At 40.6% G+C, this 15939-nt stretch overlaps 1 protein-coding gene across 1 annotated transcript in view; it reads right to left on the reverse strand.

The window, feature by feature from the left end:
• GAS6 (growth arrest specific 6) overlaps positions 1-4700 on the reverse strand; it is a 94275-nt gene extending 89575 nt beyond the window's left edge. Inside the window, exons 1-2 of the mRNA XM_036753284.1 lie at positions 4293-4700; positions 3596-3762 (exon numbers count right to left, since the gene is read on the reverse strand). Coding sequence (XP_036609179.1) covers positions 3596-3762; positions 4293-4380 — 255 coding nt within the window. The 5' untranslated portion in view covers positions 4381-4700. The remainder of the gene's footprint in view (positions 1-3595; positions 3763-4292) is intronic.
• Positions 4701-15939: the final 11239 nt, after the last annotated feature.

Here is a 15939-nt window from a genome sequence, read left to right on the forward strand (position 1 = left end):
TATTTTTAGCAGGGGTAAAAATCAAAGTGTGTATAAGTTGAGCTTAGAGTTCTGAAATATGGCAAGGGCCTCCAGGCACATCAGGCTATTAAATAATCAATGAAAGGGGCTTTCTTGGGGCAAGTAATTGATGATGTAGGAATGAAGGAGATCATGAACCTTCTCAGGGGATGGGTTAGGGAATGGACCTGTGATTTCATTGAGGAACTCCTAGTACCAATACACATGGGCACCTTCTATGGAGCTCATGGAATATATTCTAAGTTGCCCAGAGTGCTGAGGTATTATGTGACTTACCCAGGGTCACACAGTCAGTATGAGTAAAAGATGGAATTTGAACCTAGGTCTTCCTGGCTCTGAGGCCAGCTTTCTTTCCATTGCACAGTGTCTGCCTCTGCATATAAAGAACTTATTATAGGAAAAAAAATATCCTTTTGTATAAAAGATTTCTCATCTTTTATGGAGTTAAAAGAATTACATTTTAGGAATCAGAAGGTAGAGGGAATCACCCCTTCAGGAAATGCAGCACTATGAGACACATGGGATGTTGAAAAGTTTTCCAGGTCTCTATTGGTTCTGTCTTGTTTTTAATAAGGTCACATTCTGAAAGACAGTCCCACAAGGTAGATACCTTCATCAGGGCAGTATCTAAACTGGTGAAACCAGTGCCTCTGCACCAGGGCATAGACTAAATCTGAGCATGCATTTCTCCTGCAGCTCCACCCTCTCTGCACTAACCAGAGTCACACATTAGACTTCTGGTTTCAGCCTGGAGGGACCAGTGCACCTGCTGCCCACAGGCCCAAAAATAGCCATCAACTCAAAGCAAAATACTGAAGTATCTAACCACTACTTCTTTGTATTCATAAATCATATGGGAGAGGCAAAATTCAGCAGGTGCATCATAGGTGATAACCATATGAGAAATGAGGAGAAAAATGAGGCTACAGTGAAAATGGCAGACAAGGCTACAAGATAGGAAAATAAAGTGGAATTGTGCCTCATAGTCACTCAGTACATGTTTGTTGAATGAGAATGAATGATGCTGTTAGTATGGTCCAGGAACAGGATATTTGATTTAGAGCTAGAAAATCCATAGAGATGATCTTTTCCAACCCTTTCATTTAAAGATGAGGGAACTGAGTTCCACAGCTTAAAAGACCTGACCAAGGTCACACAACTAATAAGTAGCAGAATCAGGATCTACACCCAGGTTCTGACTCCAAAGTCATTCCTCTTTCCACTACACCTGGTTTATTCTGATACTGCTAGTTTTATATCAGGCCTTTGCTATATTTAGTAATGTTTGGGGAGATGCTATTTGACCTCTATCATATCTAAGTATGTAAAACAATTAGTTTCATTATTACAAGATCTTACTTTGGTTCAGCAGTAATTTGTTTTTGGAAAAAAGAACCCCAAAGGGACTGAAAAAAAGCAATAGACTGATAGGGATGGATGCATATTATTCTAGTTGCATTTGGCAAATATGATTAACAGTCATTACATTAGCAATCAAAATGAAACAATGTTAAGACTGGCTCCATAGGAATTGTGTTCTTGTCATTTTAGATGTTTTAGGGAAAACTTTATACTGTGTATATTTGTATGACATCCCTGGAAATTTATTAATAATTTTAGGAAGTTGCTTGTAGTACTGAGAGGGTAAGTAGGGATAACACAGCCAGTATATGTCAAAGGTGGGACTTAATCCTAGGTCCTTCTGGCTCTGAAGCCAGTCTTTAATCCACACTATGTCTGCCTCTGCAACTATAGACCTTATTATAGAAAGGAAAATGTTGTCTTTTTTTGTATAAAAGATGAGAAAATGAATTTTAATTAAAAATGTATTTTTTGCATCGATATTTGAGAGAGAGAGAAGGGGGAAAGAGAGAGAGAGAAAGAGAGAGAGAAAGAGAGAGAGAAAGAGAGAGAGAGAGAGAGAGAGAGAGAAGGAGGCTAGCATAGGGTAGATAAGAAATCACTCAAGAATCTATGGGAATAGGACATAATATAGGTTTTTGTTATTATAACTACATTTATCAATTTGTTTAAATATCATTTATCTGCCTATCATCAATCAATCTAGCTATCTTTTGAATCCCTCTTGCTTCCAAAAAAAGTTTGAGGCAGCATTATTATTCATTTTCTAGTACGAATTAAATATACTTAATCTTTAAATTATCCACTTCCAGGGAAAAGGCAGTGCTCTCCCTTTACATACACATACACTTTCCAAAGACAGTTAATTCTCATACACGTCCTCCTCTGTCCCCACCTTCCAGGCTCACACGCACACCACTCTCCAGAGGCATTATTAATAGAAGGATGTGCTCTGCCAGCAGCTATCAGGCTGTAGTCTGCAGACCACAAGCACCAAGCAGTGCTGGAAGTAATGAGGCACCCACCTATGCATGCAGCCTCTGCTTCCCCTCTCCACTCCTTTCCCCCATTCACCCCCAGTTTTCCTTGGTGGCTTTACAAGCAAACAAACAAAACAGTAATTCCAGGGGTATTTAGTAATCCTTTGAGAGCTGCTTCCTGAAGCAATGCCCTCTATCATTTCTACTTTCAGGGGAAAAATATGACTTTTCTCTTCAAGGCTAACTGTCCGTCCCCCCTCCCCCAAATGTAAAGGAGTACAGCAGAGGCAGACTCCACCCAGAACATCTAACCAGCCAGGGAAGAAAATAAGAGGGGGGAAACCAGGTGGGTTCAAAAACAAAAGACCTGCCACATTGCTGTTTCTAAACATTATATACATACATACATACACACACAGACACATACATATACATATAGTTCCCTCGAATTATTTCAAAGTGGATTTTTCTTAAAGTTATTGCTTTGGGGACTGTTGCAAGTTCCAGGATAAGGGTAACAAGTCTGCCCCGTTGTAGGTTTTATTTACTACAAGACTAGCTGCTTTCTAGTCTTGCTGAGCTGCAGGATCTTAAAGATGATTACCAAGTTTAAAAAAAGTACAGAGAGATATGAGAGTGTCCTCTGAGCTCTGTACTCCTTGACACCCTTGCCCTCCTCTCATTCTATTCTTCTGGAATATGACTTTACAAAATACCCTAGGATGCGAAGTGAGAACCTGTACCTCCAAACCAAAGTACTAGCCCATGAAATCCATCAGTGGAAGGCAGAAGTGATAAAAAAATCTCAAGGGCACCCAATCAGCTAACCAGAGCGTCTGCGCATGCATATCATGTGTGTGTTTAAACGTGTGCATCCAGAAAAGAGAAAGAATTAATTGGACTTCCCCGGCGCTTCCCTAAAACCCTGGTTACGTTGTGTGGTTTAAATTATTTATCTAATGGTTTCTCCTCCAAACAGCTTTCTTCCCCAGCTGTGCGGACAGCTGGCGCCCTAATTCCAGCTGCCTCTGACAGGGACGAAAGGGTTAGAGAAGGGAAGGAAGGGAAGAGGATGCATGGAGACAGGCATGCACCGGCCGCTCTCGTAGAGACAGATTACGCGCTCCTCTCTCGGCCAGCCAGCCCCAGGGGCTCTCCCTAAACTCCCCCATCTCGTCCCAGACACACACCCTAGCCATTCACAACCCCCTCCCCCAACCCAATCTCCTTACAGTCTCAGGGTCGTTTTCGAACACTTCTCGGGCTTCCTCCTTGTTGCACAGCTCTTCTATGCATTCTCTCTCTAGATGGCCTTGCTTGGTCTCTTCGAAGATCTGGTAGGCTCGGCGCTGTCTCGACCGCAGGAACTGGGCTGCTTCCCGGGCCCGCAGCAGCACCGCTGCCCCGCACAACACCCGGAGCGGGAAAGGGGAGGGAGAGAGAGGGAGAAGGAGGGACGGGTGGGAAATGGAGTGGGGGCATTGGGGGGGAAGCAGAAGAGGCACCCATAAATTCAGGCACCGGCACCCCACCCTGCTCGCAGCAAGGAGATAGAACTGCTCTCCCCCTCCCCAGCCTCCCGCACACACACGCTCCGCAGCCGCAGCAGGCTGGGGATTGAGCACTTTGCCGAGTGTCCTTGAAGGAAGGGGGATGCTGCGGCGGCGGCGGCGGCCGCTGCTGCTGCTGTCGCATTGTGGGTGGTGGGGATGGGGTGGTGGTGGGGCGCGCAGCTAGGGTGGGGTGGGGAGGATATCTGGGCAGAGGATCCCCCTCCGCAGACTCTGAGTCGAGAGGGCAGGCGCGAGCCTGGGTGGGGGTGTGGGGGAGGTAGGCAGTTCAGTGCTCTTCAGGTCGGTGCCCTGATCTCCCTTGCCCAGGAGATAGGGCAGAGCTAGGGAGGCGCCCGCCGGGGCCGGGGGTACTCACTCTGAGAGGAGTCGGTGGCCAGCAAGAGAAGCAGCAGGACAGTACTGAGGGCGGCGACGGGAGCCGGCTGCTGCTGCGGCGGCGGCATGGTGTGGGGCTGGATTCGGCTGGCTAGCGATGACCTGGAGCCAAGCGCAGCCGGAGCCGGAGCCGGAGCCGGAGCCGGAGCCGGGCAGGCAGCGCTGGCTCCAGGCGGGTGCAGAGTGCGAGCGGGCGGGCGGGCGGAGCGAGCGCGCAGCTACTGTCAGCCTGAGCCAGGGAAACTATGCTGAGCGCTGTGGGGGAGTCGCTTTCTTCATCTTATCCAATCATTTATAAAGTTTACATCCCGGCTCGGCCTCGGAGGCACACCTATCGCCCTTCTCACCATTTCGTGGCGTCTATCAAGGGAGAGGGGAGGGCGGAGGCGGGGGGAGGGGGTGGTGGTGAGGAGGTCCTGGGGGTGGGAAGTCTCTTTTAGAGGCTCGCTGTTGAGTCCACTGACTCATATGACACCAGGACCACGAGAGGTGGTACAGCTTTGGGCCTCTGGTGTACTCAGATCTTCCCAAGTTAAATTGCCCTAAGATAAAGTCGCTTTTATGAAGAGGTAATATTAATGATAACCATAATAGCAAAGGGAACAAGACGGTGGTGATATCTACATGCACCAAGGACATTGGTAAAATGAATGAAATCCTATACGTAAAGGAAGGACTTCCTTCCAAATACATAATTACAGGAGACTTATTGCCATTTTTAGGAGTAAAAAGGAAAAAAGTTCCACAATTTACACATATCGTTGTTTTTTTTCTCAGACTGAGGCAAAATCCCCAGGTTTTTCCTTTCCCCTCTCCCCGCCCTCTTTTCAGCTTTCAAGTCTGTGAATTGCCCTCCAAGCCAGGCAAGGCATAAAGACAAACTGAGGTCAAACCAAATCCATTTCTGCTTCAGGGATGAGATTAAATTATTTCCTTTTATAATCTACTTTTTTCCATAATCATGATATCCAGAACCTTGAGGTTTCTTAGCAGCTATTTAGGCTGAGAACAACATTGTGTCTGTCCTGAGAGACCATATCTTTCTGTCCTCTGTTCTCAGAACATTTCTTGAAGAAACCGGCCAAGCCAGGGAGCATTTCCGTCACTAAGTGGGGAGGAGGGGAAGAGAACAAGAGAGCACCAAGTTTAGATGATGTACATCCAGGTCCAGCCTGCTAAGAAAAAAAAACAAAACAAAACCTCCTAGGATCACAGATTTAGAAGCCAATTCAACCCCATCATTTTCAAGGTGAGAAACTGAGGCCATGAGAAAGAATTTACACAAAATATCAAATATTTAAGCCCTAGATAGATAAAACATTCAGGGAACCTGTTTTCTGTTTCTGGCTGTGGACACATAAAAGATCCAAATCATTTAACAAGCTGTTATTATCTCAGCAATCAACAAACATTTATTGAGCACCTATTATACCAGGCATTGTGCTAGGTGCTAGGAAGAAATACAAAGAAAGACAATCCTTCCTCTCAAGAAGCTTACATTCTACATGATAGAAAATAGTTTGAGGGATGGTATTTTTTCCTTCTTCAGTGAAATGGTTATGTACTCTGCGTCATTGCAAAGCAAGAACTATTCCCTTATTCTGGTTTCATCCTGCTATTTGTAAATAGAGGGAAGTAATGTCTTTGTCTGTAATATAAGGCAAGATCCTTAATTTTAAAAGTGTTCAATTAGAATTATATGTATACACTGTTAAGCAGAATAACTTGTGGGAGTCGTGGGAAGATTGTAACTTGCCTCAGACAAATGATGTTGCTGAAGCATTTGTGACCTTATAGTGAAATTTACTGTAATCAGTACAGTGGAAGAAACACTGACTCATGAGTTATAGGTTCTAATCAGAAGCTAACTGTGTGACCTTGGGTAAATCATGTCACCTCCCCATCTGTAAAGTGAGGGAGTAAGATAAATTAATCTCTAAGGTTTTTTTTTTAATCTGTAAATCTCATAAAATCACTGACATTCGCATAATGCTTTAACTTTTGCGTTTGATCTTAACAACAACCTTGGGACCTAGGTTTTACAGGTATTTTGCAGGTATGGAAGTTGAGATTCAGATAGGTTAACATAGCTATTAAGTGTCAGAGGCAGGATTTAAGCCTAGGTCACTCCTGACTCCAAGTCTGACACTGGTTACTTCACCACACTGATCTACCCTAAGTCACCTGAAGGATGATAGTACCTACTACTACTTGCGTGTAACTGCAATTAACACAAAAAGTTACGTGCAATATCGGATTTCACTAGAATACTTAAGCTTTGTTAGCACTACTCACTAGGTAAGTAGATAAAAAATGAAATTCATTTATTTTCCTGTCTGTGTTGCTCCTTTTGAGGACTGGTTTAAAACTGTGGGTTGGATGGGCAATGTTTATTATTTTAATAACAGATTACCTTATGTAATAGATACATGTACATTTTCTATTGTGCAATGTGCATATTGTGCATCTACTGATGTGGATAATAGGGAGTTGTCTGGCAAGGTTTCAGTGTCATTCTCTCATCAGGAGTAAAGTGTCCCCCAAAATGTTTGGCCACCTCCTTTTATGAAGGGCCGGCCCAGGTCCTCCACATATTTATTTCCCACCATTTTACATAACTCCCTTGCCCCAAAGTGAAAATGTTGACCTAGTAATTAAGGAAGAAAGGAGAGCTAACTCTCAATTTTAAAGCCCCCAAAATTATAAAGGACTTTACAAGAATGGAAAATTTGACTTTGATTTGTTAATCCACTCATCCAGAAAACACTTATTAAGTACCTGCTCTTTACAGGCTACAGTGTGCTGTACTAGGAATATAGAAAACAGAAATGATGTAGACTTTACCCTCTTGTATCTTACAATCTAATAGAGAAGACATTTACACAAATAGCTATGATAAAAGAGAGAGTTACATAAGCAGAAACCAATAGTCCAGGCAAAGTAGGAGATATTTAAAGAAGAATCAATCATTTTTAGCTGATGAGTCAAGGGAAACTTTATGAAGAAGGCAGTACCTGATGTGAGTCCTGAAGGAAAGGAAAGATTTCGGCATCTTTAAGCCAGAAACACAATAATAAGAATATATGTATGTATGTATACATACACACAAACATATACTTACATATACATATGTGTGCATACATTTATGTAGATATAAAAATATGCAATCGTATGTGTGTTTATGTATGTATAAATATATATGTATAATGCGAAGACATTTTCATTTCTAGTATGGTAAATGTCAATAGATATAACTCAGAAGAACAAAAACTCATGAGTGGTGGTGGTAGTGGTGTGTGTGTGTGTGTGTGTGTGCGCACGCGCGCGGGATTGGGGTGGGGAGTTCTCAGTAATTTTTAAGAGGATAGAAGGATCCTGAAATCAAAAGGCTGCATTTAGGGAAAAGGTATTGTGCTTATGCTGTTTTATGTGAACATCCTTAATTAGGATGTTCATTTGTATTAGTGTCTATTGAGTAGGTAGGCGCTGAATTTTCTGATGGCCTAGTTTAAAGATTTTTTATGCTATTTTGTCATCTACCTTAGGCAAGGGGCAGCTAGGTGGCACAGTGGATAGACTGTTGGGCTTGGAGTCAGGAAGTTCAAATTTGCCTTCAAATGCTTACTACCTGTGTGACCTTGGGCAAGTCACTTAACCCTGTCTGCCTCAGTTCCTTAGCTGTAAGATGAGCTAGAGAAGGAAATGGCAAACCACTCCAGTATCTTGGCCAAAAAAACCACAAATGGGATCAAGAAGAGTCGGACACAACCGAAACCGAATGACAACAAACCATAGGCAGGTCACTTAAATTCTATGTGCCTCAGTTTCCTCACCTGTAAAATTGGAAGAGTAAATTCATCGACCTCTAAGTCTCTTCTAACTCTAAATCCATGATCTAGTGATCACCTAGTCCAACCACAACCTAACAGGAATCCCCTCTCCGACATATTCAAGTGATCCTCCTGTCTTTGCTTGAAGATTATGACTTAAGTATGGGTGATTCTGTTGTCTGGGGCCAAGCAGTATAAATCTAATGCTTCTTCCACAGACAACCATTCAAACACTTGAAGATGCTATCATGTTCTCTTTCTCCCTCCTTTCCCCCTCCCTCAGCCCCCCCTCCCAATTTTTTTTTCCTTCAGGATAGGATGAAAAGTGATGCTATGGAATGAATGAGGCATTTGGGTCTGAACCTGGGTCTGAATGGGCCTCAGTTTTGTCATGTGTAAAAACAGGAGTTCAGACTACATAATCTTTAAGAGTCCTTCCAACTCCAAATCTGTGATTTATTGTTGTTCAGTTATTTTAGTCATGTACAATTCTTTGTGACCCCATTTGGGGTTTTCTTGGCAAAGATACTGTAATGGTTTGCTTCTTCTTAAACATCCCCAATTCTCTTCAATGAAATTTGTATGGCATGATGTTAAGGCTCTTCCCCATCTTGGTTGCCCTCCTTTGAATGCTTTCCGGCTCACCAGTGCCCTACCTAAAATGTATTGCCTGGAACTGAATATACAGGGTGTTCCTAAAGTCTGGACACATAGGCAAAAATGCATATTTTCAAGAAATGAAATGAATGAAATTTTCAACAACATTTTATTTAATTGGAATAGTAACAGATAACGTCTTCAATATGATTTCCATCATTTGTGATGCAAAGGTTGATGCACTTTGGAAGATTCATGTGAACTCGATGCAATAACTTCACATTGCCATCAATTTTAGCACATTCACTCTTTATGCATTCAATCAAGTGTGTTGCATCTGTGATTTTCACTGAGTACACCTTCTCCTTTAGCATACCACAGAAAAAGAAGTCAAGGGGGCTAAGGTCTGTTAATATTTCAAAATATGCATTTTTTCCTATGTGTCCAGACTTTAGGGACACCTGTAATATTCCAAAGTAGTCTAATTAGCGAAGAGTGTGGTGGGACCACCATCTTCCTAGTCCTTCTTGAATATTAAGTCCTTTCTCCTTCAATCTAAACATCCTGAATTCCTTCAATTGCTTCTCTTTCATGGGATGCTATTCAGTTTTCCAGCCATCCTACTCTTTCTTTTCTAGATGTACTCCATCTTATCTATATCCTTCCTAAAATGTGGTGCCTAGTACTGGACGTGTTACTCCAGATATCTTTTTGGGATTCTGTCATCCATCATGTCAACTATTATATTCAGACTGATATCACCTACAAATTTGACAAGAATTCACTCATCCAATAAATAAACAAATAAATTGATAAAGAAATAAAGAATTCATTCATCCAAATATACCTTCATCCAAGTCATTGAAAAACATCGATCTTGTCTACATCTTGTCTCCTCCATTACCTTGTGAGTTCTTTGACAGCAGGGACTGCTTTTGCTTTTGTTGTATCCCTAGGGCTTAGCTCAATGTCTAGCATATAGTAGGTGCTTAACCAATCCTACTTGATTTGACTTGGCTTTCAGAGGACCAAGGACAGATCCTTGAAGCACTTGTAGAAATGGAATGAATAATGAGTTCCCAAGAGACTTTCCTCCAAGCAAAAATCAACCACTTACATGTACTGTTTGGATCTGGTGTATTCAGTCATTTCTGAATCCATCTGGTTCTACCATTATCAAACCCAAATATCTCTAGCTAGTTGACAAAAATCTTTGTTAAATGCTTTGCTGAAATATAAGAATATTATTATCTTTAGAATTTCTCTGAACCAGTCTAATTATCCTGTCAATAAAGGACATGAGTTTAGTCTGTCATCACCTGTTCTTAATAAAGTCACAAGGCTTGAAAACCATACCTTTAATAATGTGCTCTAGAATTTTTCCAGGAAAAGAAGTCAACCTGCATGGCCTAGGGCTTAAAGATGCTGCCCTTTTCACTGTTTTTTTTTAAATCAAGACAACTCTTGACCTTCTCCAGTCCTGTGGAACTTCTATTCTCTAGAATCTTGCAGAGTCGCTTATAGTAACTGTAATCAAACCTGCCAGTTGTTTTGGACTCTAGACTGTATCTCCTCCAGGCCTGGTGACTTGAACTCATTAAAGATAACTGGATGCTGTCTTTCTATCTCCAGTTTCTCTTGGATTTCAACTCCTTACTAATAAATTCCCCCACATGGTGCTACCCAGACTATAAAACCTTCTCTCCAAAGCTTAAGTCTTCCTCCTACAACCAAACTTGTCCTCCACCCAATTTCTCTATTCCTATAAATAGTGCTACCATCTTCCAAGTTATAACAACAATAAGCATTTATCAGGGGGCTATCATGTGCCAGGCCCCTGATTTCTCCCTGTTTATTAGGTAGTAAACTCCTAAGCAAAGTCTGTGCCATATCTATCTTTGTATCCCTAGTACCCAGTGCCGAATAGACTTTTAATAACTTTGTTTAATTGAGGTCGTTAGAATTAAATGATTTCCCAACAGAGAAAGCAACAGAAGGAAAGTTGTAGACACAGCATAAAAGTCAGGGGGTAGTGTAGTGGAAAGCGGGTGGGATTTAAAGGCTGGGGTTGAAATTGGATTTGAATACTGGCTATCATACAATTTGGGAATACTTGGGCAAGTCATTTAATTCCTCTGAGCCGCAGTATGCTCATCGATAGGATAAGTTGATTTTGAACATTCATCCCTTCTATTTCTAGGACCTACCTGCAATGAAAGAAAAGCATTTCTTAAGCATTTACTAAGTGACAGACACAATTCCGAGCTCTGGGAATATGCATATGAAGTCTCTACCTTCTGGAAGCTTACCTTCTAAAGGGGAGATGACACTGAGTTGAATAACAGGGCATTCAATGAACATTTCTTTTCCAAAGGCAATTGTAGTGTTGATTTGATTACATTTCTCAGAACAAGAGCTGGAAGGGAACAGGAGAGGGTGGATATTCCTGGCAGTTGGGTGGAAAACAGCCAATGTGAAGAGGAGGTTGCATGATCCCCAAGAACGTGGCTTAGTTCCTGCCATGCATGGTCCAGAGGAGAGGAATCAGGGAGTTGAAATCCAGTGGGTAGCAGGGTGAAAAAAAATGAGATTAACTTCAAGTGGTTTTCCTTTGGTGGAGCTGTGATCTCACCATTGTGCTTACTCCCCCCAGTGATGAATATTGCTGCCTATCCTTGCTTCTCCATCAGCCAGTTACAGGGGTTTTATTCAGATTGATCCACGCTGCCTGGAGTGTGATTGTCAAACCTCAATTCCCCCAACCCCCAAAGCAGGATTGTAGATTCTGGTCTTCCCCTACATTTCCCATTGCTCCACCTCCCCTACTGTTTATCCCTACCCTTGTGTGATCTTCTCAGCTGCTATTGCTCTTAACCCTAAAAATAAATTATATTAGGTAACACAAAATATCATTAAGGTATAAATCTCTATACCAAAAACTTTCCAAAAACCAGGGTGCCTTGCTTTCTCCTTACGATACAGTAGGTAGTTAGATAGTATAGTCCTGAAATTAGAAAACCCTGATTTCTTATCCTACCTCAGGTACTTACTATCTGCATGACACTGGGTAAGTCAATTAAATTATCTCAGTTTCCCCATCTGTAAAATGGAATAATGATGGCCCTTACCACACAGAATTGTTGTGATGGTCAAATGAGTTAATATATGCAAAGAGTTTTGCAAATCTTAAAGCACTATAAAACCTATATCAAACTGATTACCGTTTCAGGGAGGGGAGGGGGAGAATTTGAAATTAAAAATTAAATGAATATTAAAAATCACTTTTACATACAACTGGGGAAACTAAAATATTATTAAGAAGCACTATATAAATAGTAGCTATTACTATTGTTTATTGGAATAATATTTAACACAATAAATTCAAACACAGAAAATCAGTTTGGACAGTTCCTTGTCATGAAATTTGACCATGTGCTGTCAGGTATACTGTTTCCCTTGCTGAACTGTTGCTTGTTCAATGTTTCTTGTTCTCTCAATTTCCCACTCCTGGTGCCCCTGTTACATCTTTTGAAATATCCAGGGGCATAATGTATCTAGCTATCTCCTGAGAGCCAGTTGTTAAAATTTTCGATATGAGCATTCACATGTTAGAAATTGGCAAATACTACATAGCAGGGCTTGATCTGTGGTTATGTCTAGTCTTAACAAAGTGATGAAGAAACTGTTAGTAATGCAGATAAACCTAAAAATGTGTGGAGCTGACATTTGGAGTGGGGAAGATGTTGAGGAGAGCCAGTTATTAAACATTTACTAGCACACTACTGGACATGTTCCCAAGAAGGATAGGGTAGGCTTGTACAAGGTATATTCTTCCATTGTATCTCTCCTTTTTTTTTTTCTGTCTCAGTACTGTAGTGGAAAGACTGATGATAAGATGTGAAGGGCAGCTAAGTCGTGCAGTGGATAGAGCACCATCCCTGGATTCAGGAGGACCCCAGTTCAAATCCAGTCTTAGACATTTACTTGCTGTGTGACCGTGGGCAAGTCATTGCCTCCCAAAAAAGAAAGGAAGATGGGATTTCTAGTCCTCAGCTTTGCCACTACCTAGTTAACCTTGGATAATTCCTTAACTTCTCTGGGCCTCTGCTTCCGCATGTGTAAAATGGCATGTGCATTGGGGAAGAAGGAGGTTGACTAGATGACCTTTATGACCCCTCCCAGATGTATGATTCTGTAATTCTAGGACTTTTGTCGGGGGTGTTCAGCTCTTAGAATTGGGAAATAAATGTACAGATGTCCAATTACTATGAAGTAGTTCTGGAGGACATTCTTATGACCATAGGATTTTATAAAAAACAAAAAAGTCTGGGTAATTTCATAGTAGTTGTACCGGTAACAAAAAACCTCAGAAGAGTGATAACAGTAATCAGATTTCATGCTTCATAGGATAAACTATTTTACTGCTGGCCTCACAAAGGAATTTTTTTTGCAATATTAAAAAAAAATCCCAGCTAATGATAGACAGAGGCTTGTTTTGTTTACTTTCTCAGATCTTGAGAGGCATTAGGTATTAGTTATTAACAGGAATGTTGGATGGGGAGTTCATGGTCCGATCCAGTAAATTCTGGGAATGTTCATACCTCCACAACGGTTACCATGGCTTTTAAAGTGCCATGGGTTTCAAAACTGTAACTTAAGCAAAGAAAGGACCCATTGGCAAAGCAACATGGAAAATGGAGGAAATTTATTGCCTGGATTTTTCTAACAGAAAGTCTACATTCATTCATTCATGTATATGCATGCAGATATGTATGAATTTATTTTGCCCCCTGCTGAATGTAGTCTAAATGAGGAATGAAATTGTATTTATCAGATACCCCAATAAAGGTCAATATCTGAGGTCCTCATCCACAGCCATCACAATTCCATATTCTACCCCACGCAAAATCTTTTTTGTTTTTGCAAGAATTTCTATATTTAAGATAACTTTCATTTGTTCACTTATTAAGCATTTTTTCTCCCTTTTACTTCCTTCTAAACCACAGGAAAAAAAAAACTAAAAAGAAAAAGAAAAAAAAACCCTTGTGTTATGTAAGGACTGTTAAGCAAAACAAATCCCTATGTTGATCATATCCAAAAATGTCTTTCTCAGTCAGCACATTGGTTCATTGTCTCTCTTTGATGAGGTGGGAAACAATCATGGTTGATCAACGTGTCAATCAGAGTTCTTAACTCAGAATTGTTCATTTTTACAGTATTGATTTTATAGATTATATTGTTATAGATTATAATATAGATGATATAGATTGACGTTATGGAATACATTCTTCTTCTGATTCTGTTAACTTCACTCTATCAATTCATACGAGTCCCAGTTCTCTCTGAAACCATTGTTCCTCGTTTCTTACAATACAATAACATTCCATTAAATTCATATAATATAGTCTATTCAGCCATTCCCCAACCGACGGACAGCCTTTAGTGTCCACCTCTTTGTTACCACAAAAAAAAAGGTGTCTAGGTGGTACAAAGAATAGAGCATGGGACCTGAGTTCAAATCCATCCTCACATATTAGCTGTGTGACCCTAGGAAAATCACTCGACCTCTGTCTGCCTCTCCATCTATAAAAAGAGGATAACAATAATATTTACCTTCCAGGGTTGTTGTGAAGATCAAAAACACTTGGGAAGTTCTTTGCAAATCTTCAAGTATTAAATAAATGCTAATGGTCATGATGATGATGATAGATGATAATTTTTTATTATTTTTATAATTGAGACTCACGATTCCACAAAGGACATTCATTTTTCAAAGCCTTGTAAAAGGCCCACTTTATTTTACTTTATTCCTCCTCAAATATCTCATGGCACTTCGCCTGGACATCTTTGTATTAAAATAATGTCCTTATATTATATCAAGTTAGAAAGAGGTATCATAGAGGAAGCCTAAGGAGCTGGCTTTCTAGAGATATAGGAGTTTCAAAGCTGGCTCTGACACCCTAGAAGCTTTGTTACCCTAAATCAGTCATTGTATCCTTCTGAGCATCAGTTTCCTCATCTGTAAAATGTGATTTCCATTTATATGCCCCCATTTACATTATATACACACGTACATACATAAACATATATATATATATATATATATATATATATCCCCATTTATAGCTGGAAGGAAGCTTAGAAATAACCTAATCCAGGATTGGATATATGGATTAATAAATGGTTTTCTATTATATTATATGCATATTAGATATATGTATATATACATGCTATATAATTGAATGTGTTATAGAAATGTTAGTTATTATTAATAAACTTTTTTCTGTTCTGTTATAGATTATATATGTATATATGTATACATGCACATATGCATGCTATATATTGACTATGTTTGTCACATAAATGCTAGTTATTATTATTATTATTATTATTTATTATTAACCTTTTCTTCTTTCTGTGATCTCTTTGGGGAATAGACCTAATAGAGGTATCACTGGGTCAAAGGGCATGCACAGTTTGGTAACATTTGGAGCATAGTTTCAAATTGTTTCCCAGAATGCCCAGCCCAATTCTTTTTAAAATGTTAAAAAAAAAACCAACCTTTTTTATTATGCTGTCATTTCCCAACACCTCCTCCCAGTGGAGCTCCTTCTTGTAACAGAGAAATTGTTGAAGCAAAACAGCTTGACTCACTGATCATGCCTGGCAGCATATGTACATATATATCTCAGTCCATTCCTATTGTCTACCCTCCTCTCTAACAAGAGATGTTGCTGTTGTTGAGTTGTTTTCAGTTGTGTCCGACTCTTTGTGACCCCACTTGGAGTTTTCTCGGCGAAGACACTGGAGTGGTTTACCATTTCCTTCTCCAGCTCATCTTACAGATGAGGAAACTGAGGCAAACAGGATTAAGTAACTAAGTGCCCAGGGTCACACAGCTAGTGAGTGTCTGAGGCCAGCTTGAATTCAGGAAGATGCTCAGGCCTTGCACTGTGTCCATGGTGCCATCTAGCTTCCCCTACTAAGAGTAAGACACACTTACGTGGATTTTTTCAGAGTTGTATATACTCTATCTCACTGTGGTGCAGAGAGCTGGATATGGAGTCTGGGTTCAATCCCTGTTTCAACCATTAACTACTTGTGTGTCTTTGGGAAAGTTCACTTAACTAACATCTTTGAGCCTGACTTTCCTCGTCTGTAAAATAGGAAGATTGGACTAGTCTTCATCATCCCTTTTAG

Source organism: Trichosurus vulpecula, chromosome 4, assembly GCF_011100635.1.
Source record: "Trichosurus vulpecula isolate mTriVul1 chromosome 4, mTriVul1.pri, whole genome shotgun sequence".
In the NCBI taxonomy this organism is placed as follows: domain Eukaryota; kingdom Metazoa; phylum Chordata; class Mammalia; order Diprotodontia; family Phalangeridae; genus Trichosurus; species Trichosurus vulpecula.